Below are 23,975 nucleotides of genomic sequence, written 5' to 3' on the forward strand. Positions count from 1 at the left end.
TGAATTAGATTTTCACAACAATAAGGAAGAACATGAACAGTAAGATGACTACGTGAAAGTATTGCATAAGGGAGGTGTGAAGATGGATGTTATCTTTTTCAATATTTTGGTAATATGGTGGTATTCTGTAAAGGCAGCTGTATGTGTGTCCATGATTAATTAAACGGGGGGGGGCGGGGAGAGAAGAAGGTAGGTCGGTAAAAACAGCTTATCTGTGGGAACTGAGAGATGAAAAGTAAAAGGTGCCTAGATGCATGCATTTGTAATGTGGCGCTATGGTGAAGTTGAATGTATGAGTAAATAGGTTGGGTTTTAAAATTTGCATTAGGTGATAGGTAGGAATTTGTCTTTTCAGCTGTTAAATTTCAATGGGTAGTTTAGAAGTGACAAGGGACTTTTACAACTTACAAAGGTTTCATCTGTAAACAAGAGAAGATTATGAAATTTTATTTGACCTGAAAGTGGAGGCAATAGGCAGACATGAAAGATTTTTATATTTTTGAAAAGTTGAATTCAAAGAGGTGCTTAGGCCAATGTAGTCCAAGATAGGGAAAAAGGATTTTTAAGGAGAAACGTTGAGATGAGTGGTAGTTGTTTGTATGGGAGAGATGTTCTGAGGCCAGCTCTGTGCTGAGAGAAGTTGTGCATTTGAAACAGCCATCCAGTTCCAAGCTAAAAAAGTCTTTGTTTTCAGAAAGCAGTCTGTTTTTGAAACTTCCTTGGATTTCGACAGCAGAGTGGAAGAGAGTGAGAAATCGTTGAGGTATACTTTACTACAGTAACAGTAGTTTTTGCCTTGGGTAATATTACTGGATTTTTACGGAACTATAAGAGAACTGTTGTCAAGTAGTTTACTTGTGTGTTCTGACCAAGTGGGTTTTTTTCTGGGGGACTGTTTTAACTGTGTAATTTTAATCTTGTTTGTTTAAGTTTTTTTTTCTTGTTAATAAATCTTTTAATTTTAAAATCCTAAAAACATTACTGGAATTCTATGCTTCTGGAATCAGTAGTTTTCCCCTCGTTTACAAAAAAAAAGTTTACGATCACTAAGACAAGTTTCCCTCTGGGAGTAGCTTGATCAGAAAATAACATTGGCTGTGGCTGTAACAGAGGGGAAGAAATAAAGAAACCAGGCTTCCCAATTCCTGACCAAAGGCCTACTGGACTTTGTCTAAGGACAGGATTAAATTCAGTTGTAAAGTCTAGAGTCAAAAAGTTGCTGACATTCCCCATCAAGGCTAAATTCAAGTGGTCTTGATTCTTGTATCAGAGGGTACTAGGTATCCCCAGTAAGTAGTTAAACATATTTTAGAAAAAGGCAGGAGAAAAACAAAGAAATCACACACCTATTCTACGTATAAGTGTGGTCACATTTCATATACTGTATTTAAATGTTCTTTTAAAAATATGTAAATGAAGAGACCAAGGACAATATTTACAAATTGGAAAATGCAGTACTTACTTTAAACAATGCAGAGGGCCAGGAGAAACACGAGCCACTCGGCTCACACGAGCCCCATTTATTGTACTGAGGTGAACTTCTGGGATATAGAGAGTGACAGATGAGGATTGCAGTCTGGTTTTCACTACTTCCAAAGGGCATGTTAAAATGGCTCCTACTGTCCCCCCACAGCTGCCAAAACAAAATGGTCCAGTTTAGTCCAAAATATGAGAACAGTGTTGAGAATGATAATTTCACATAAAGTAGCACATCTCCACCTGTACTGTAGTCACCAACATAATGTTGTTTTATTCCCTAATAGCTCAGTGGGCAAATACACACTGGTGTGGTGATGGAGGATTGGAGGTCTGCTAACTATGTACCTTTGTTTAAAAAGGGAGCGAAGGGTAGACCAAATAACTGCAGACCAGTCAGTCCATCCCTCGGTAGTGGGAAAATTATTGGAATCAATTCTGAGGGCTACAATAAACCGTCACTTAAACAGAGACAGATTAATCAAGGATAGTCACCATGGATTTGTTAAGGAAAGGTCACGTCTGACTAACTTGATTAAACTTTTTCAGGAAATAACAAGGAGAGTTGATGAGGGTAGTGCAGTTGATGTGGTCCACATGGATTTTAGCAAAACTTTTGACAAGGTCGCACATGGCAGACCGCTTTAAAAAAAAAAGCCCATGGGATCCAGTGGAATGTAGCAAGCTGGATACAAAATTGGCTCAGTGGCAGGAAACAAAGGTTAATTGTTGACAGGTGTTTTTGCAAATGGGAGACTGTTTCCAGTAGGGTTCTGCAGGGCTCAGTACAAGGTCCCCTGTTTTTTGTGGTTATATATTAATGATTTGGACGCAAACGTAGGAGGAATGATCAAGAAGTTTGGAGATGACACAAAAATTGGTCACATGGTTGATAGTGAGGAGGATTGCTGCAGGCTGCAGAAAGGTAGCAATGGACTGGTCAGGTGCGCAGCAAAGTGACCATTAACCCAGAGGAGTGTGAGGTGATGCATTTGGGGACGTCATACAAGGCAAAACAATACACAATAAATGGGAAGATAATGAGAGGTGTAGAGGAAGGGAGAGACCTGAGAGTGAATGCCCACAAATCCCTGAAGGCAGAAGAGCAGGTCGATAAGGTGGTTAAGAAGGCATGTGGAATACTTTCCTTTATTAGCCGAGGCTTAAAATCTAAGAGCAGGGAGGTAATGGGCCACAACTTGAGTGCTGTGTGCACCTCATTATAGAAAGGATATAACTGCACTAGAGAGGGTATGGAGGAGATTTACAAGGATGTTGCCAGGACTGATAAACTGCAGCTATGAGGATAGGCTGGGGTTGTTCTCCTTGGAACAGAGGAAGCTGAGGGGAAATTTGGTTGAGATGTACAAACTTGTGAGGGGCGTGAAGAAAGTGGATGGTAAGAGCTTATTTACCTTAGAAGAGATCAGTGACTAGAGGGCATAAATTTAAAATGATTAGAAGGATTAGAGGGGAAATGAGGAAAAGGCTTTTCACCCAGAGTGTGGTAGGGGTCTGGAACTCACTGCCTGAAAGAGTAGAGGCAGAAAACCTCATCTCATTTAAAAGGTGGCTGGATGTGCACCTAAAGTGCCGTAACATACAGGGCTACGAACCAAATACCGCAGAGTGGGATTAGGTTGGGCAGCTCGCTTTTTTGACCGGAGCAGACTCAAAAGGCCAAGTAGCCTTCTTCTGTGCCGTAAACTTTGTGATTCTATGGTATTGAGGCATAGAAACTTGAATGGTCCCAGGATCAACCCTTGGTTTGTGATCATCTTGTTTTCCTTTCCAATTTATCAGTTCCCCTTAAAGATCAAAAGAAATCTCACTGTAAATTTTTTGCAGATGTGCAATGATACACGTCATTTAACTGGTATATCAATAGTCCCTGTCTAGCCACATCTGAACAATGGAAAAAGCTGAAGAGCTGAGCAAAAATGAGGAAGAAAAAGAATACCAATTAATAGCAGTGAATACATTCGACACAACAATTTCAGTTATTGTACTGGTTCAGGTAGCTATATAGTGCCATTTACACAAAGACTTCAGCAGCAAAGAACAATCAGCTCCCTTTCCACACAAAAATGGTTACCACAAAAATCAAGTTAGACTTCAAGTTTATATATACACAAATGCATAGGCAATCAAATGGGCAGTTTTTACCTTGATACAAAATCAAAAGAACTAGATTAAACTCAATCTTTTGCAGATACTTCTACTTGCAGTCTGCCTTCCCAGTTATCTGGCAGAATTTTCATGGGACAAAATCCCAAGTGAACCACTGCACAATGAGATGCTTTGTACAGTAACTTTGCCTGTTGGCAACTGTCACCTCTTGCAAGAGAGAAATCACAACCCAAGGCTAAGTTCACTTTCTCACTTGAAATGATCTTCATTCCCATACCTAAGATACGGCTCTTTCATATATACAAGTGCTAAATTAGTGACTCCAATTTCCATTATCCATCCAGGGAAAGAAGTTTCCCCCTAAATGGCAGATCATGGAGATTTTGTAATACTAGATAATAAGGAGCAGGCAGATGCAGAATCACAATGAAAGATTAAGCATAGAACAATTAAGTATTGTTTATCATTATGATCTTAACCATTGAATATTTAAGTAGCATATCTTGCACCACTCATCTTTCAATACAGTAATTTTTTTTAAACTGTGGAGTGACTAACAATTACAACTTCTGGGTTATTTGATGCTATACATACAGAAGACTTCACACACCATCCACATAACAGCTAAAGCCATCCGTGCATCAAGCCAAAATTCTCTGTTTAAAGAAGTTAATTAACCAGAAGGTTGGTATTTCAGGGTACAGGTGAACAAACTAGAGTGAGTTAGACAGAGTACCCAAGAGCAAAACAAAACAGCTATCGTGGCTGCATCTGTGTTGTAGCAGTAAATGAAAATTGCATGCAGTAGAGGAAGACTCTAAGTGTCTGAAGTCAATCACACAATGTGCAGTATCCAGGTGAGTTCCTCTGTAACATAACTAATTTTCATTTGTACTTGGGGGTTGAACAAATGAGTGTTAAGTTACCAAAATGAAAGCTGTTACAAGCAGTGAATGATTTCCTAAATCATTTAAATTATATATCAAGGGCTTTGAGTTTCAAAAGCCTACTATGTAAAGACACTTACAGCACAAGAAAGATGAAATTTAAATCATGTATTTGACTAGAGAATGATAATTGATGTAACCTGCATAGGCATTAGGTCTACTTTGTGTATATGTAGCGTCGGACAGCATTTCTCATTTATTTTCAGGTTAGAATTCAAGGTACTAGAAATGGGCAGAGGCACAGTGGTACATTTAATGGAACAACTTAAAGACCATAAAAGATTATACAAAGAAAAATGCAGAGTACGATTAAGGATGAATCAGAGTGGAAAAGCTAGTGAGCACAAGTACATTGAAAACAAAATGCAGTACAATTATGTATTTACAAAACAGAAAATAAAGTTCACATCAAAACTGAAATCTTATTGGTAAATCTTATCAATCAGGATTAAGCTCCGTTTCTTTCCATTAATCAATAGGTCATGTTTTGTTAAGCAATAATATATTTTTTATCTGGAAAAATTGGAATCTATCTGCAAATCTGCACTAGGTCAAGTTTTGAGAGAACTGTGACTACAGTAAGAATGGATACCAATATTAAAAAGAAAAACAACTACGAATGAGGAAAGAAACTGGGTATGCCTTCCCATTGGCCTTGACTTTTCTCTCTCCCTCAAATTTCTCATAGGTGTTGACCTTTCTCCCAAAACTTAAATTATAAATGAAAAAAGAATCTCTCTTCCCCACCCCCTAACCCCAGTCTCACTTACTGCATAGTACACTAGAACATAAAACAAAAGCTACACTAGACATTTCGAATGCTAATTTATCCCACTTGGACAAAGCCCAAGTTTCAAAAACCACACTTCAATATTCATTTTACCTCAATAAAATGCTCAAAATCTGACCACTTGGTTTACAAAATTGGAAAAAATTTATTGACTGTAAAGCATTGGAAGCGGAAGAAAAAAAAATCCATAAAAACAGCTAACTGAATCCTGGTAAATGGTCAGATTGTACAATCGAAATTCTGTTCGGAGTTGCATTTGTGGGCAAAAAAATGGTTTTTGGAAGAGTCAGAAGCCTTCAAGGAAAAAAAACAACTTGACTGGAACTGTAAAAAAAAATTCAAAACCTGATTAAAATTTACCCATGGGAATATGCAATTATTCCCTCTTCTTAGTCCAACAGGTCAGAGAGAAATTGTAGTATTCAGATTGCTGTCTTAATGAACAAGACCTGGAATCAAAGCAGGATCCTTTTGGATGGAAGGCTTAAATGGTGCACTGGGTAATATCTTTAGTCTTTTGGGTGAGCTGCATAATCCAAATTAAAGAGTGGTATCCGTAAAAATATTGAACTTCACAAATAGATAGTCAGCAGTTTTTCACATCCTGATAAAGGGAGCCTGGAACTCATCTTCCTCTGAAACACTGATGAATGATACAGCATGAAATACCATATCTATTAAGACACCCCTCAAGATCAATGATATCTAAGTACTACTGAAGTAGTAGAATATCTGTATACTACTGAAGTAGTACTTAACTCATCTAAAATATAGTAAAATTCTTGAGTTGGTAACATGACGTTGAAGTCAATGTTGTAATGCTAACACCAATCATTCTCACTTATCCCACAGACACTGTAACCAGTTATTACAGAATATAACATTTAAAAGACAAACTTTCCCCTCTAAATACAAACAAGGTCATAGGATATTCACTGGTATTAATTAATAATTTTTAATATGTTGCACCATTTAGAACATTGCAGTTTTATTGACCATAAAACCGGAACAAGGTCAGAACGTTTTATTAGATACAACAGATTTGTTACGTGATGACGAACTGAAAATCTAAACAAACAAGGTTTACTTAACAGAAACGGGATTTCATGTAAATAGGGGAATTTAAAGGCTTTTAAAAACTTCAGTACAAATGAAAGATTATAAACTGCATGGGAAAGAAACTTAAGAGTAAATGCTGAACAGACTTCCTGTCCAAAAAAGTATTATTTCTTCTTTCATCACGTTCTGTTTAAGCTGTTGGACACATCATACACTGCTAGCTCTCAAAGTAGTCAGATTAGGGGAATGAAAAAGTACAATGTAACGATTATGGCCATGACCTAATAAAACTCTGTGTATTAAAATGCAGAACAAATTGCAGGATTAAAAGTGAACACATGACTCCTCAGCACTTGAATCAAAAAAGCTAAAGGTAATTTAAATGTTTTTGCATACCAGTAACTGCGATATAAAGTGCTGTTTATTATTCTAAATCCAAGAATTAAAACTGAACAGAAGGATATTTCACTTAAAATTAAAATGGTAACATGAAAGAATTTTTTTGGCAGAGGGATGCATTTCAAATTGAAAACTGGTAAACTTCTTTAACAGCAGGAACGAGAGAGGAGGCAGAAAATGAAGTATTCGTTAAGCAATTATTCAAGAAACAAGGACCTTGCAGGAAATAAAATGCAGCAGGATTGATCTTTCTTCAAGCAAATGAATGGACACTGGCTGATTTATTCTGGAACAGGAAAGTTAAGCTTTTTTTGTCCTAATGCAAATCAGATAAAAAGAAAAATACCTTAAAAATGAAACAATTACAAACTGCATGGAAGATAAACATTTACAAATGTCTAGGCACATTTTGACATTCATTTCTACAGTTTCAAGTCCTTTCAAATGAATCAAACAACAACAGGTTCTAATTAAGTCTATCATATATAAAAAAACTTCAAAAAAATGGCAACTTCAAGCTCAATTACAGAAGGCAAATTGCCTGTTTAAGAATATGGGAAATCATTCCATTCATGAACAGGCAGATGGATTATGCCCTTAAATCTCACGAGCATAAAGGTCTACCACTGCTCTTAAGTAAACAGCTCAATAACATTTCCTCTGTATCACAAATGCACTAGGTTCAACTGTCTTTCAAGCAAGATATTTTAGTTACCGCAGAAAAATCTGGAATTCTATACTTTCTGGAGACCAAGGCATTCAGACATTCTGGAACGCAAAGTGGTGAGGCACAGTATGCATCTGAAATTCCTCCCAACCAAAAGAGAGAGAAGAGAATCAAAATATACCATAATAAGAATATGTGGGTAATTGGTGATCATATATACCAGTCTTTCATTTAGCTATTATGCTACTATAATCTGGCTAGTTAAATCAGGTTTTGCATGCAGCATTGATGTGCTCAGTGAAAAGATTTTTTTTTAAAAAGGTAAGAAATCAAGTGATAGCTGATTTTCCTCCTCCCTAAAACCTGGGGTCCAAAAGCCAACTGCAGCATCCAAATATTGTCATAAGCTAGGAGGAAACTGACTTTTTGCTCTTTTTGTTGGGTACCATGCTATGGACAATCACAATTATTTTCTCTCCAGAAACATAACCAGTCAACTTATCAGTGAAAACTAGAGGAAGGAAGGAAGGAAGGATTAAAGGAGAGAAACTGATTCTTGTTTTCTCTCATTCACTTCCTGAAGAATCCCTTTAAGCACTGACGACCATTTCAGCTTTTAAAATGCATCTTTCATTATATCTGTATGAAAGTGGTTTCTATTGTTAGTTAGAACAGAGATTTGGAAAACCCAAGTAAGAATCATCAATTTGTTAAACCGTTCACATTTACGGTCTTGACTAATCACAAATTCCATAGTTTCTTCATTTTGGGGGTCAAATTGGAAAACAGTTGAAGAAGAGAAAAGATTAGATGATCTCCCCTATTACCAACTTTTTCATTAACTGACGGAATGAAATATTTTTTGTTTTAACAGGAAACAGCATCTCTGGCAATGCCTGGTACACAGAATATGTTACAGAGTATATTTATATATTATGGTATATGTTAGAGTGCCACACAAAGCAGAAGACTTCGGATTTGATTCTGAACAGTAATGTTAGCTAACCTCAGCCAGGACAGGAGTTGGGACACGATAGTTGGTTCAGTGCCCCTTGAATAGATAAAGGAAAACATCAACCTCATGCTATCTTGTGATGCCTGCCAAAAGTGAATGCGTGTGGGTATTACGTGATAAAAAGAATTAGACCTGGCTAGAATGCCGTTCATAATGACCATTGGCAGGCTGTACTATGCAGGTTCCCATGTGAAGAGCAGCTGATTAGATATTGGAGACCTTCCAATATCTTTGAAAGCCATACCTCATTACCTTCAGAAAGGGAGTGAAAAATGGAGATTGAAAAAAATCAGGGAGGAAAAAAATGTTACTGCCAGTTAGAATCATAGCCTGAACTTGCAAGGTTTCTCTACCATGTGTCTAAAAATGTTGAACTGAATAATATAGTTGCAGTGCTTCAGAAGACAAGAGCCTTTTCACAATTAGATATAACAGGAACCATACTTGCATGCACATGTGCAGCCTTAATGTAATAGCTTTAAAAAGGACACATTTGATTTCAAATAAAATTTCATAAGGGGAATCCTGTTACCACAGAAATTAGGAAGATGATGACAACTAGCTGTTGTGCTTTTTGTCAAGTTTTAAAGGCAAATTAACACGAGAGGTCTCCAATTAAGCCAGCTTACTGTCATCAGCTTTGAACTTCAGTATTATAGCTTTGTCATGTGAATGAATGTAAGCATGAACAGATGTGCAGTAGAACCCCTTCTCTCCTTACCCTCTCACAATTGCTCCCTCATTACAATAGTTTACTTCCTTACACAACTCAGGTCCACAGCTGAAACAACAAAATTAATCTGCTACAAAAAAAAAATACATTGCATGTACTGCAAAGATCATACTCGATGTAAAGTACTCAAGTCAATTATTTTTGTCCCTGATCAAGGTGTAAGTTGTTACTGTTAACTAGGAAATGGGCATCATTAAGGGCTTCCAGTATTAGCTTTTCTCATTGGTGGTCAGGTATCACATGATTAGAATGGAGCTTATATTGCTCTGTCCCAATAGCAAGAGTGTGATCATTTTGCATTTCCCATATCACTCATCCTACAACCTCTGAATCAAGTTGCTATTTTAATATGAAATTAACAACAGTTTTTGCTTTGTGGACCCAAGTCCATCAGAAGCTAGACTGAGATTACCTAATCTAGGACCCATAAAAGTCAGGCGATAAATTGCCTGCTCACTAGTTTAAGCAGGTTTTGAATTCAAATGTCACTGGTCAAAGTTCAACACCCAACTCACGGCACCAATCAATTACTTTTCCCAAGTAAAGCTAACAACTTTTCATGGGTAGGAGGAAATAATATCTGGAGACATATTTAATTCATTTTGACATTTTTATCCTATCAAATTACTGAATTTAAAAAAGCGCCAAATAAATATAAATTTCCAACTCAAAAATTGCAAATTAATACTACTTTGAGTTTATAATCACCAAAAAGGCACTTCAAGTAAATATAAAATAGAACTCCTGGGATGCTGATCTTGCTTGAAGAGGGCTTTAAAGGAAATAATGGGGGGTGGGTTCAAGCAACGGAAGATTTGGAAAATTAAAGTGAAAGGACAAGGCAACATGCAGGGTAGCAAGGAGGGTATTGATAACCGGAGTGTGACAGGAGGGGACAGAGCGTACAAACATAAAAGTGCACCAGGAAATGAGGTCAGAGTAGGGAATAATGGAGAAAAAACACCACCTTCCCAGGAATCGTCTAATGAGGAAAGGTTCAACACATTGGACCTATTCTCACTGGAGTTTAGAAGAATGAAAGGTGATCTATTGAAACATAAAAGATTTTGAGGGAGGTTGATAGGGTAGATGCCAAGATGAGGTTTCCTCTTGTGGCAGAATCTAGGGAGCACATTTTAGAGATAAGGCATCTTCCATTTTAGACAGACCTCCTTTCAAATTCCTGTCCACAGAACAGTGGAGGCTGCGTCATTGAATATATTCAAGGCAAAATTAGACAGATTTTTGATTGGCAAGGTAGTCAAGGGGAGTCGGGCAAGAAAGTGGCCTACTCTATCGCCGATTTCATATGATCTTTTGTGGGGATGCAAGGTTAAATATAAGTAATATTTTATAGACCAAAAGTGCAAGGTTTTAAACATTTAGAACTAGTTTTTCAGAAGGTTCTATTTGGGTTTAATTTGATAAACATTTAGACGCAATTCTGAAAAGCAAACGTATGTTCGCTATAACATAAATGGTCTGTATATAAAAATCTGCTTGAAATTTAATGTTAATCAAAAGTTAGCATGTGATTTGAAAAGCAAACAATTCAAATCAGAGATACTTTGTGAAATTAATAAATATGAATGCATTTCAATGATCAAGAAATTTAATTATATGGTTAAAATAGAGAATGATCTAATTCATATGATGCATTATATGGTCTCAAAATGGTGCTCCTCAACGCCAAATTAAGTCAGAAAACAAGGGATGACTAAGGTCCAAAAGTGTTGAGCCTCCAAAGCCACCCCAAACTGGTTGAAGCAAAATGTGAGATACTGATGTCAGAAGGCATAGGCCACGTATTAAAAAGAAGATTATAAAAAGATTCAAAACTGAAAATGACTGCAGAATTTAAAGGAGCTGGAGATCAAAGATTGATCCTTCTTCAAATTTCTTCAATGGGTCCAGGATTAGCAAGGAGAGCTCAATGCAACAATGGTAGTCACTTTCTGAAGGTTAAGAAGCAGTGAGAAAGGAAGGTATAAACAGTATATGATACACAGTGAAAGCTCTACTATTGTAGCCAAAGTTACATTGCTGACACTAACCATAATGAATTTGCTACATGACAGATTAAGAAATGAATTCCAAACAGAATATTTCTCTATTTCATTAACTCACAAATTCTCCGGTTTCCTAACTTGTTTATGTTAATTTTGCTCTTCTATGATGGGTCAGATTTCGCTGCCAAAATAATGGCACTCAGCATTATTTATGCATTGATGATACAGCAATTTTTGGCAAGAAGCAGATGCGCAGTTATATGTAACAGCTGCTGTCCAGTTTGTGCCATTTTGCTATTAGCTTTGTGAAGAGTCATTTCACTGTATGTTCCACCACGGAACATCATGAAGTTGCTGCACTTGTGTGGTAGATACAAATTAAACGCACCACAGAAAGGCAAGTCGTTATTTGTAGTGCAAGTACCATTTTAATATTATAATTGTTAATTACTTCCAAACAACCTCTATGGCTCTGAAAGTGAACTATTACAAGTGTGGACTCTCAGTCCTTCAGCTATTAATTGTTGGAGATTTTAAAAGTCTATTTCTAAAATTTTGTAATAAAGTGTAATTTTCCTTTGTCTTTTTTTGCTCTCTCAATCAAATTGTTCTTTCCGTCTCCATTTGATGGAGTGGACATTGGTTTCACCCAAAGCTACACCTCCTTCGGAGTCCTTCTGCTGCTTCCTTCTCAATCCTTAAAAATCACATTGGTTAAAGGAGAAACCCTGTTGGTTGCTCTGATCACTCAGGTCCCAGGTGCCCTGTTTCCCTTGCTGCACCGTTACCAGCTTGCACTTCCAGCAACCTAGTGGAAAAACAATTTTGACTGAAGGGTGCAGTCTAACGAATTGCAGATGCCTTGCCACAGCAAACTCTGGTCTAATGGTTTTTTTTGTGTTTTCTGGTATTTTTAAAATCAAACTGTTTATGAAACCCCATAAAGATTAGCTTGCATGAAACGAAATCCTCATGACAAGAAATAAAAATCCTGGGAAACAAAAATCTCCCAATCTCCCACAGTAATGTGGCAAAATCTGTGGAGAAACGGTGTAAATGGTCATTGTTTCTCACAGAATTGAGATTAGAGATTGATAACAGCCCTGCAGAAATTCCACGCCTAGATGTAAAAAGTGGATCCTAAATAGCACTGTGCAGTCTACAAAACTGTGTAATCATTGGAAACAGTTTATCCTTTGGGGTTAGAATCACATTGCAAAAAAAATCAGATATGTGACGCTGTGTAGATTACTGTACCATCATATTTTGCAATTTCTGTTTCTCATAAGCAAGAAATGGAACTTAAAAGTAGAGAAGCTTTGCTACAATTGTACAGAATGTTGGTAAGACCACATCTGGAGTATTGCGCACAGTTTTGGTTTACCCACTTAAGAAAGGATATAATTGTGTCATCAGTTCAGAGAAGGTTCACTCAACTGAATCATGGGGTGAATGGGGTTATCTTATGAGGAAAAATTGGACAGGCTGGTCCTGTATCCATTGGAGTTTAGAAGAGGGGTGATCTTATTGAAACACACAAGATCCTGAGGGGACTTGACATTTGGACACGAACTGCATCAGTATCTGGAGAGTTGCGAATGGTGCTGGACATTGCGCAGTCATCAACGAACATCCCCACTTCTAACCTTCTGATGGAAGGAAGGTCATTGATGAAGCAGCTGAAGATGGTTGGGCTGAGGACACTACCCTGAGGAACTCTTGCAGTGATGTCCTGGAGCTGAGATGACTGACCTCCAACAACCACAACCATCTTCCTTTGTGCTAGATGTGACTCCAACTAGCAGAGAGCTTTCCCCCTGATTCTCATTGACTCAAGTTTTGCTAGGGCTCTTTGATGCCACACTCGGTCAAATGCTGCCTTGATGTCTAGGGCAGTCACTCTCACCTCACCTCGGAAGTTCAGCTCTTTTGTCCATGTTTCCCCTTATGAGGGAGGCTAGAAGTAGGGGACACAGTTTAAAAATGAGGGGTCTCCCATTTAAGATGGAGATGAGGAATTTTTTTTTCTCTCAGAGGGTTGTTAGTACGTGGAATTCTCTTCCCCAGGGAGCAGTGGAGGCAGAGCTATTGAATAATAGGTCTGGGTTAGATAGATTATTGGTTGACAAGGGAGTCAAAGGGTATAGGGGGTAAACAGCAAAGTAGAGCTGAGGTCACAAGCAGATCAGCCATGATCTTATCAAATGGCAGAGCAGGCTATAAGGGCCAAATGGCCCACTCCTGCTTTTAATTCATATGTTTGTTTGTAAACTTGCCATGATATATAATGAAACATTACTCAAATGAAAAACAGCTTTTAAGGCATTAAATGCTGTGAACTAAACAAAACAGTTTATGGAGTGGTGCTATTTGCATGCCACTCCAGCTTGAGCCAAAAGTTATTAACTGGTCCAGGTATTTAAGTGCAAATGCTGCAGCAACTCAAGCTGAGGCCAGATATGCGATTAAGTGCAGAAAGCAAGGAATTTCTGTCAGAGGTGTGCTGCTCTGCCGTTGAACTTGCAAAAACTGCATCTCTCTGTCTGCCTCTTCATTCAAATGCATTGAAAGGTGTGCAGATGCTGTATCTCACTGTAAATACAAAGTAAACTTGCCACAGAAAGTTTGGACTTGCCCATTTTAGTCTAAGTACCCTTTTAATGGCATGATGTGTTAATCACAGTCAGTCAACCCATCTGACACTCAAATTATCCTTTAAAATACGGAGTGTCATTCCTTTGGGTTTTAACTGTTGGAATTTTTTCAAGAATTATCCTCTCTCTGGTGGTTCAACTTTCTTTCCCACTATTTCTCTTTCTATACCTTATTTAACATTGTAATCTGCAACATTGAATTCACTGTCCTGCACTGTTAATTTCAGAATCTCCAAGCTGGTTAGTTATGGAGTTACCCAGTTGCTTGTACTGTTTGTTCAGATTCCAGATGCCCTGTAGAGGTTGCAGCTCCATTTCCATCTTTTACCTCCAGCAACATGCTATGCAAATTAACCATGAAAATTAAACACACATGGACCAGCCTAACGAACTGAGACACCATTTATTGAACAGTCACATGAGTTTTTGGGCCATTAACTCATCACGATCGTGAGATTGGGCAGTTTTACATAGTTTTTATCCCACCCCCCCCCCCGGCCATCCTGACTAAATAATTTGACAGAGGTCCAGGCTTCAGCTATGACAAACTGCAAAGGCATCCCAAAATTGATTTTAATTGGGCATTAAACTCAGGCAACTATATCTAAACAGAAAATATATTAGAAATACTAAAAATGTAGTACACACATCCTCTCAACTCTGAATTTCAGGACCACAATGGGCTCTGCCAGCAAGAACGAAGTCAACAAGCCTGTTAACCCCAAAGTGAGCAGAGCTTTATATAGCAAATGCGATGACATCAAGAAGATAGCTACCCAAGGTAAGGGTACCGCATACATTGTGCCTATAGCACAATAAATGAAACACAGCACAAATTCAGCTTACAGAATATGATGCAGTAACCATTATAAACACCTGACTACAAGCCGGGCAGGAACGCATGACAAATATTCCCAGTTATAGCAAGGGCAGGAAAATTGAGAAAGGAAAAGTAGCAATTTTTATAAAAGACATGCAGTTGAAATACAGCCAATAGAACTAAAATACAATAAAGGCTGCAAAGACTCTGATGGGAGACTTCCAAATAGTAATGACGTAGTTAGAGGAACAGAGGAGAGACGGGCAGACAGAGATAAGAGAAGCATGTAGCACAAACTGCGCGGTTATAATGGGATATTTCAATTTTCTATTGACTTCGGGGAAGAACAGTTCAAGTAGCAAAGGGACAATTATCTGGGTCAATGTTCAGATCAATAAAAAAGCAGGCTATACCAGATTTAGCAATGAGTAGCAAACCAGAATAAGTTAACAATCTAACAACTATTTATATAGTATCTTGACTGTAGTAAAAACATCAATGCTAAATGCTAAACGAACATATTCCTTATAGTGAGAATAATGGCCCGAAATGCTGGCGTGCAAAATGAGGTTGGGCGTGCATCCCGACGTCATCGCGTGTCATTTAGATATTTCATTCGGCGCGCGCACGCTGGAGGCAGCTGCACACCCGAACTGTCAACTGCCTATTAAGGTCATTGAAATAACAATTAAAGTAGTTATCAATTCTACCACCCAACCTTAAGGTTGGAGGGCAGGCGAAGAGCCCAAGCAGCCTTTGCGTTTTTCAGGAAACCTCATCCACGGGCGGGATAAGATTTCCTGAAGGTTTTAGAAAATTAATTAATTTTTGCACACTTCACAAACATGTCCCAGCTCATGTGCCACTGTACATGTGGGGACATGTTTAAATAATTTTTCAGATCATTTATTAAAAATTTTTACTATCAACTTAATCTCCTTGAGGCAGCTCCATGCCTCAGGGAGATTGCTGCGTTCTTTCGCGCTCATGTGCAAAAGAGCGCAGGCCCCAACTTTCCCTCCTCCCCCGCCTGCACAGGTAGCATTGAGTGCTACCGGTTGTGCGTCACACTGGGCAGGCCTTAATTGGCTCGCCCACATAAAATGGCAGCGGGCAGTGATTGGCTCAGCACCAGCCCCCGCCCGCTCCTGCCCAACACAGGTAAGATCTTGCCCAATATGATTTAGTTTGATATCAGTATTGAGAGAGAAAGGAAAGTCACAAACCAAGATTTTAAATTAGGAAACCCTTATTCCACAAAGGATAGTGGAAATCTGGAAAATACTTGCGCAGATGGGTATGGATGGTGGGCTAATTAAAATTTTCAAAGCAGAGGTTAATGGATTTTGTTTGATAGCATATCACGAGATATAGATCAAGGAGAGCTAAATGGGATATTGAGGTATCGATTCGTGTCCTAACAGAATAGTAGAACAGGCTTGAGGAGCTGAATCAAATACTGAAGTTTGTACAGGCTGGATCACAATATAATCAAGTTCTTTCTTCTTCCCATTCCCAATTTCGTTCACCTTGGGGGGCACTGGTTCAAGTGTAATACATGAGCAGTCCAACTTAGTAACTTCAAAAAAGGAAGAGGAAATTTTGCTGAACAACATGTCAGAGGGCTCAGCGGGTAAATACACCACATAGATTCTGAAGCACAAAGATCGGAGAGTCCCAGGTTTGACACCCAGTATTCTAGCAGCTCAGCAGGTCTGGTCTTTGGGGTGAGTTGATGGGGGTCACAATTGACCTCTGTGTTTCTAATGGTGGGGATGAGGGTGGAAGAAAAGAAAAAGTCAGACATACCCCATTGCTATATCTATCCAGCAATTCCTGCTGAAAAGCACACATAAGCAGACACTAGCTAAGCTAGGCCTGGTCTTGGTTATGATGCAATTAAAATTAAATAACCTGCTGACAATTGCTGCCTGACCTCAAATACCTATTTTGGCACGTTAACAAGGAAGCAAAAAACTTATTGTAGGGCTACCCCTCTGCAATTGCACTGAACATCACATTTCTTCTAGTGCACTGCAGAACTGGTTTAACACCTTGGAAAACTAAATGATGAGTAATTCCAGTTATATCATAACAATAGCTCCCTCAATGGTTCAAGCAAGTATTTGAGCCATCCAGATCAGGAAGGTCTCAGGATTGAACGACAGCCTATGTTAACTGATTCCAATCAAGGCAAAGGCACCAGCAGTAGAATTGGCCTCGGTGCAATACGATTAGAGAGGAGAATGGAGAAAAAACAGTTGGTCAGAATTCCCACTGTTCAACACTATCCAGCAATCCCTCCTGGGTATTCATGAGTGAGGATGCAGGACAAGTATAGACCAGGCTGTGCTGCAATGTCAAAGTGGTCAATTTGCCTTCTGACAGTCAATCTCTCAGCTAAGAATATCATTGGGTCAAGGGACCAGAATGGTATATCAGCAAGGAATCAGTGCTTTTCAAAAAAAAGCAGGGAAGGTGTGGCAAGAGGAAGAAGCAGAAATTGATACAAAAATGCAATATTCAAGCAAAAAATAATTGCTTACAAAAATTGTTGTGGCGTCACGTAGGTTTTTTTCTAGATTCACACCATCACATTTGGAAGATTAAATGCTGCAATAGACAATATTCAGGAGAATTGTAGGCTCTTAGATCACACTGCTCATTGTGCATCAGGAGTGCATCTGGGCAAAATAGTATGTTAAAGATCACCAAGACTTCAAAAATTCTCCACTGATTCAATTCTTTTGCCATGTAACAGACAGCTATATGGAGCTAAAAGCGCGAGTAGTTCATGACTCATTCATGAGAGCAGCAGGAATTCGGGCTGAAACAAATCATGTAAATTGAATACTTGGCATTTGAAGATATTCAAGATGCTAGTAAATTGCATCCGGAGATGTGAAATTGTCAGACAATTGAAACCATAATAAACTGGTTACTTGTAATAATTTCAAACAAATGCAGATTTGTGTTTAGAAACAGGATACAGTAAATCATCATAAACAAGGTAACCTACATGCAAGGTGACTTTGCCCATCAAATCCAAAAGTAAAATCCATTACTCGGTTATGAGGGCCAACATTACAAAGCTCCTACCCATCAGGATTCTCAATTTCCTGTCAGCTGGCACTACATATTTTCTCTCCATTTTTGCTTGTTTCAACTAGTGTGTTGATGTCCATCATTGCACATTTATGAATATTTAGATATTCACAAAATATCTAAACAGTAACCCTCTCTCTTGATTCTTGCTGTTAATTTCACTCTAGTCTCCTTACATTTGTTCTTCTAGGTCGTCTTCAATTTAGAACCAACAGCTTAGGCTATCAGAGGTCAAGAAGGAACATTAACATTTTAAAGGTTATTGGACAAGAGAAGCAGAGTAACAGTGCACTGGCATGGCGCTGCAGATGGGTCAACTGGTTGAGGAAATTGCTTTGCTTGGGGGAAGTGAGAGGGAAAGTGGAACTTTCAGAAGTCAACAGCAGCCATGATCATGACCCCAACTCTAAATCTTGTAATCAGGGAACTGTATATTCTTGAGACATTAAGTTTTCCTTGCTAATGGGCACCTATTTATCCATATTATGCATCTGTTATAAATGTCATCATTCACTAATCCTGTATTACTCCTAAAAAGAAAGATGACTTTTCACTCAGCATCACCACAGAATCACCAGCAAGTGCTATGCCAAAAACCCACTGCCAATATAAGGGCTGGGTGGGGGTTGAATTTGTCTTAATTAGTTTTAGGAAAAACAGGTGGCATAAGTATGAAGGAAAGTAGTGGCACTATTTTTCACTCATGCCTGCATTTTAAATATAAATAACCACTTTACAGCATAACTTTCGTGAGCTATACAAAAGAAATCAAGTTGGGGCACTTTACATAAGACGTCACTATGATTATGTTACAACAAATGATAATCATAGCCAGTCAGGAAATCATTCTTTTCTCCCTCTCCCACCTCTTTAAACAAGATAGAATTATTGTGAGATGTTTTGATAGGTTTATATAGACTGTAGCTTATTCACAACAAATATATCCAGAAGTGACATTTGCTTGCAGAGATACCTTGCAAAAGGTTTGGCTTGGGGTGCCTATATTTTACTGAATAATGAGATTAAATGCTACGTACTTCATTTAATGTTGAATCTGCAAATATATGTCATTAAAAGTCATGTCTGCAATAGATAATATAAATACAGATGACAAAATGATCAGTGATTGATGACACAAAAGTAAATGACAATTATAAAAAGAACTTCAAACACCGTCAGTACATATGATGTACTATAAATGAGAAATTAGATTTTTGTGCTTCAGTTGTAGCGAAATCTTATGTATTGTCCAAGTAGTCAAGTGCTCACAGCTTGTAACAGCTAAATTTCTTCTTCTTCTTCCACTGCCTTAGCCATAGGAACAGAAGGCCCTTAGCCCGTTAAGTCTGTCCACCATTCACTGACATCATGGGCTGATCTGTGACCTAACTCCATATACCCATCTTTGCCCATATCCCTTAATACTTTTGATGAACAAAAAATGATCAATCGCAGCTTTGAATTCAACAGTTGATTTAGCATCAATTACCATCTACGGAAGAGAGTTCCAAACTTCTACCACTGTGTGTTGAAGCATTTCCTAAATTCACTCCTGAAATGTCTGCTTCTAATTTTAGACCATGCCCCCAAACTCCCAGACTTCCTAAGCAACAGAAATAGTTTCTATCTGCCCTATTTGTTCCCCTTAATATTTTGAAAACTTCAATTAAATCACCCTTTATTCTTCTAAATTCCAGAGAATACAATCCTAAATGTGTGTAATCTCTCCTTGTGATCTAACCATTAGAGTCCAGTTTTCATTCCAAAAATATACACTGCACCCCTTGCAAGACCAATATGTTCTTCCTAAAGAGTGTTGCCCAGAACTGCTCAGTGCTTCAGGTGTGGTTCACTAGAGTTTTGTGGAGTTGAGGTATGACTTCCACTCCCAACCCCATCCCACCCTACCCACAACCCCCTTGTATTCTAGCCCTCCAGATAGAAAGGCCAGCACTCCATTAGCATTTTAAAATTATTTTCTATATCTGTCCATGACATTTTCATGATATACGCACTTGGACCCTTACATCAGTTTGGGATTCTATTGCTTCTAGCTTTTTGTCATTTAGAAAGAACCCTGTTTGATGCTTTTTCAGTCTAAAATGAATCACCTCAGATTTGCACACATTGAAATCCAGTGGTCATGACTGCTAGATATTGAGCCAAGCAAGAATGCAAGTGCTGAGGTCAGTGGCTGCTGCATGTCCCCTGGGTTACAACTATTATAAGGGAACTAAAAATCCTCTGCTCTCCCCCACAGGAAGATGGTGGCATAATGGTAATGTCACTAAACTGCTAATCCTGGGGCCCAGGCAAATGCCCTGAGGTTGTAGATTCAAATTTCACTATGGCAGCAAGTGGGTTTGAATTCAATTAACAAATCTGGAATATAAAGCTAGTCTCAGTAATGGTGACCACGAAACTATCATTGATTGTTGTAAAAACCCATCTGGTTCAAGGTTCCTTTCGGGGAGGAAATCTGCCATGCTTACCCTACATGTGATGTGATTCTAAACCAACAGCAATGTTGTTGACTCTGAACTATCCTCTGAAATGGCCTCGCAAGCCACTCAGTTCAAAGGCAATTAGGGATGGGTAAAGGAGATGGTGGATCCTGTTGGATGGTTCCCCGAGCAGACTGTCAAAGTAATTTAGCAGAATGCCTCATTTCCAGAACTTTCCAACAAGCACCAAGATGTAGCTTGGCTGGTGGTGAGAAAGGCCCTCCCCGTCAGATCCTTCCTACACGCCAGGAGTCTCACCACCTCCGCACGTTGACCTTGAGGTGGCTGTGGTGGGGAAGAGACCGTTGTTCATCTCCTTGTGGAATGTGCCTTTGCAAAGAAGGTCTGGAGACAGATGCAGTGATTTCTGTCGAGGTTCATCCCGAGCAGTGCTGTGACACAGGACTCTGTGCTCTATGGGCTGTTCCCAGGGACACACACCGAGACAAACATCAACTGCAGCTGGAGGATCATCAACTTGGTGAAAGATGCTCTTTGGTCTGCCCAAAACTTGTTGGTCTTCCTGTGCAAAGAGCTGTCCCCAACCGAGTGTTGCAGACTGGCACATTCCAAGGTCCAGGACTACGTGCTGAGGGACGCACTAAAGCTTAGGGCAGCCACTGCAAAGGCGCAATGGGTAAGGGTCGCTGCCTAAGGCCTTTCTGCCATAGTGCACCGAGGGGCTGGGAATTGCATAGGCCGCTCTGGCTCTACAACTCACAAAGATTGTATGTAGTGAATACTAAATGTATCATAATTGCACCTCAGAGTGCAAGATGATGTATGTCGATCGTGCAATGGTATTGGAGTTGTCTATAATGACCATATTGAAATGATTGTAATATTCATTGATTGTACTGAAGCACCTCGTGATCCATGTGTAAAAGTTGAATCTGATTGCACTTTTTGTGATGGCCATTTAGAAATGTTTTGTAATGTTCTTTCTGATATTTTATGAATAAAGTATATTTTTCCAAAAAAAAAAATTAGGGATGGGTAACAAATGCAGGCCTTGTCAGTGATGCCCACATTCCATGAAAGAATAAAAACATCTCCCCTTTCTCTCATTAATCAAATCATATGCAGTCAATCCCTAATTATTTACATATCATACAAATTGCCACTCACCACCTCTATATCTTAAGGCTCAACTAAATGCGATGGAAAGAAAACGGTTGGATGTATAGACATCATCTTTTCCTATTGCAGAGGTGTCATTGCACCAGCTCAAATCAGGGTTCTTAACTGGCTAGGGGAGCTGTGCAATTGCATGGTCCTAATGCCATCTCTGAATATAGTAACAACAACTCAGTTCTGAATTACTGTGAACAATAAAACTGCGACAACTTACATTCACATAGCATCTATCATGTATTAAAACACCCAAGCGATTTCCAGGAGCAATGCAAAACAAAATATGACTCTGAGCCACATAATGGGGGATATTAGGTCAGATGATCAAAAGCTTGTCAAAGAGATAGGTTTTAAGGAGTGTCTTAAAAGAAGCAAAGTAAGGTGGAGTGGTGGAGAGGTTTAGGGAGGGAGTTCCAGAGTTCAGGGCCTACACAGCTGAAAACATGGCCAGCAATGGTGGAGCAATTAAAATCAGGAATGCTCAAGGGGCTAGAATTAGAGGAGTGCAGATATCTCAGAAGGTTGTAGGGCTGGAAGAGATTACAGAGATAGCGAGGTGCTTGGCCATGAAGAGATTTGAAAACAAGGATGAGAATTTTAAAATGAAGACGTTGCCTGTCAGAGCCAACACAGGTCAATGAGCACAGGAGTGATAGGTGAACAAGACTTGGTGCGAGTTAGTGCTCAGGCAGTAGCGTTTTAGATTACCTCAGATTTATGGAGGGTAGAATGTGGGAGGCCAGCTAGGAGTGAGTTCGATTAGTCAAGCCTAGAAGTAACAACGGAATGGATGAGGGATTCAACAGCAGGACTGTGGCAGGGGAAAAGCCAGATGACATTACAGAATTGGAAATTGGCCCTTTTAGGTGACAGCACGAATATGTGGTTAGCAGCTCATCTCAAAGTCATATATGACACCAAGGTTGCAAACAGTCTGGTTTAGTCTCAGACAGTTGCCAGACAAGATGGATGTAGTAACTAGGGAAAGGAGTTTAGAGCCGGGAAAGAAAACAATGGCTTCAGTATTCCCAATATTTAACTGGAAGAAATTTCTTCTTATCCGTACTGGATGTCAGTGAAGCAGTCTGATAAGTTAATAACAGTGGAAGAGTCGAAAGAGGTGGTGGTGGTGAGGTAGAATGGTCATCAGCGTACATGTGAAAACCAATGCTGTGCTTTAAATTGATGTCACCAAGGAGCAGCATGTACCCAAGAAATAAAGGGGGGCTAACGGTGCAGTAGCGACAATAACATTGTATGTGCTGCAATTAGACAGATAAGAATAGAACCAGGAGAGAGCAGAGGGAAACAGGACATTTTCACATTTTGAAAAGACAGGAAGTTCAGAAAAGGTGATTGGGTAGCTCTGTTAATTAAGGATGACATTAGTTCAGTAGTGAGAGAAGACCTTAGCGCAAAAGAGCAAGATGCGGAATAAGTTTGGGTAAAGTTGAGAAATAGGAAAAGTAAAAGGTCACTTGTGGGAGTAGTTTACAGGTACCCTAACAGTAGCTATACTGTAAGACAGAGTGTACAAGAAGAAATATATGGTGCATGTAAGAAAGGTACTGCAACAATCATGGGTGATTTTAATCTACATATAGATTAGGAGAATCAGATTGGAAAATGTAGTTTGGAAATTAGTTCATAGAGTGCATTCGGGACAACTTCTTAGAACAATACATTCTAGAGCCAACCAGGGAATAGGCTATCCTAGTCCTGGTAACATGCAATGAGACAGGGTTAATCAAACGTCTCATAGTAAAGGAACTTCTAAGCAGCAGTGATCATATCATGATAGAATTTCACATTCAGTCTGAAGTTGAGAAGTGTGGGTCTAAGACTAGTATTTTAAACCTAAATAAAAGTTTTAAACCTTAATAAGGGTACAAAGGCATAGTTGGCTAAAGTGAACTCGGAAAACTATGTTAAAAAGATAGAACAATGCAAAAGCAGTGGCAAGCTTTTAAGGAGGTATTTAATAACTCTCAGCAAAGTTATATCCCAGTGAGAAAGAAAGACCCTATGAGAAGGATGTATCATCCATGGCTAATTAAGGAAGATAAGGATAGTATCAAATTGAAAGAAACACCGTACAATTCCTTGAAGATTAGGAGAAGGTCAGAAGATTGGAAGAGTTTAAGAACCAGCAAAGAATAACTAAAACAATAATAAGGAGCCAGAAATTAGTTATGAAAGAAAACTAGCTCAAAATATAAAAAGATAGTAAGAGTTTCTACAAGTATTTAAAAAGTAAAACAGTAACTAAAGTAAGCATTGGTCCTCTGGAGAGTGATTTTGGCAAACTAATAATGGGAAACGAGGAGATGAGGGAGTGGGGGAGAAAAGTGTTGAATGGGTATTTTGATTCTGTCTTCATTGTAGAAGACTTCAAAAACTTCCTAAAGATACTTGAAAATCAAGAGGTGAAAGGGAGGGAGGAAATCATAATACAATCAGACAGAGTCAACATGGTTTTCTGAAAGGGAAACTATGTTTATTAATTTATCACAAACACACGAATTGGGTTCTT

The 23,975-nt window shown here is 38.8% G+C and overlaps 1 protein-coding gene across 3 annotated transcripts in view; it reads right to left on the reverse strand.

The window, feature by feature from the left end:
• Positions 1 to 23,975, reverse strand: part of LOC144693735 (solute carrier family 25 member 36) — a 66,583-nt gene that overhangs the window by 39,573 nt on the left and 3,035 nt on the right. For 2 of the 3 annotated variants that reach the window (XM_078563684.1, XM_078563683.1), the window contains exon 2: positions 1,463 to 1,633. The exons of the other annotated variant lie outside the window; for it this stretch is intronic. In XM_078563684.1, the coding sequence (XP_078419810.1) occupies positions 1,463 to 1,633 (171 nt within the window). The remainder of the gene's footprint in view (positions 1 to 1,462; positions 1,634 to 23,975) is intronic. 3 annotated transcript variants of the gene reach the window in all.

This window comes from Cetorhinus maximus, chromosome 19, assembly GCF_964194155.1.
Source record: "Cetorhinus maximus chromosome 19, sCetMax3.hap1.1, whole genome shotgun sequence".
Lineage (NCBI taxonomy): Eukaryota > Metazoa > Chordata > Chondrichthyes > Lamniformes > Cetorhinidae > Cetorhinus > Cetorhinus maximus.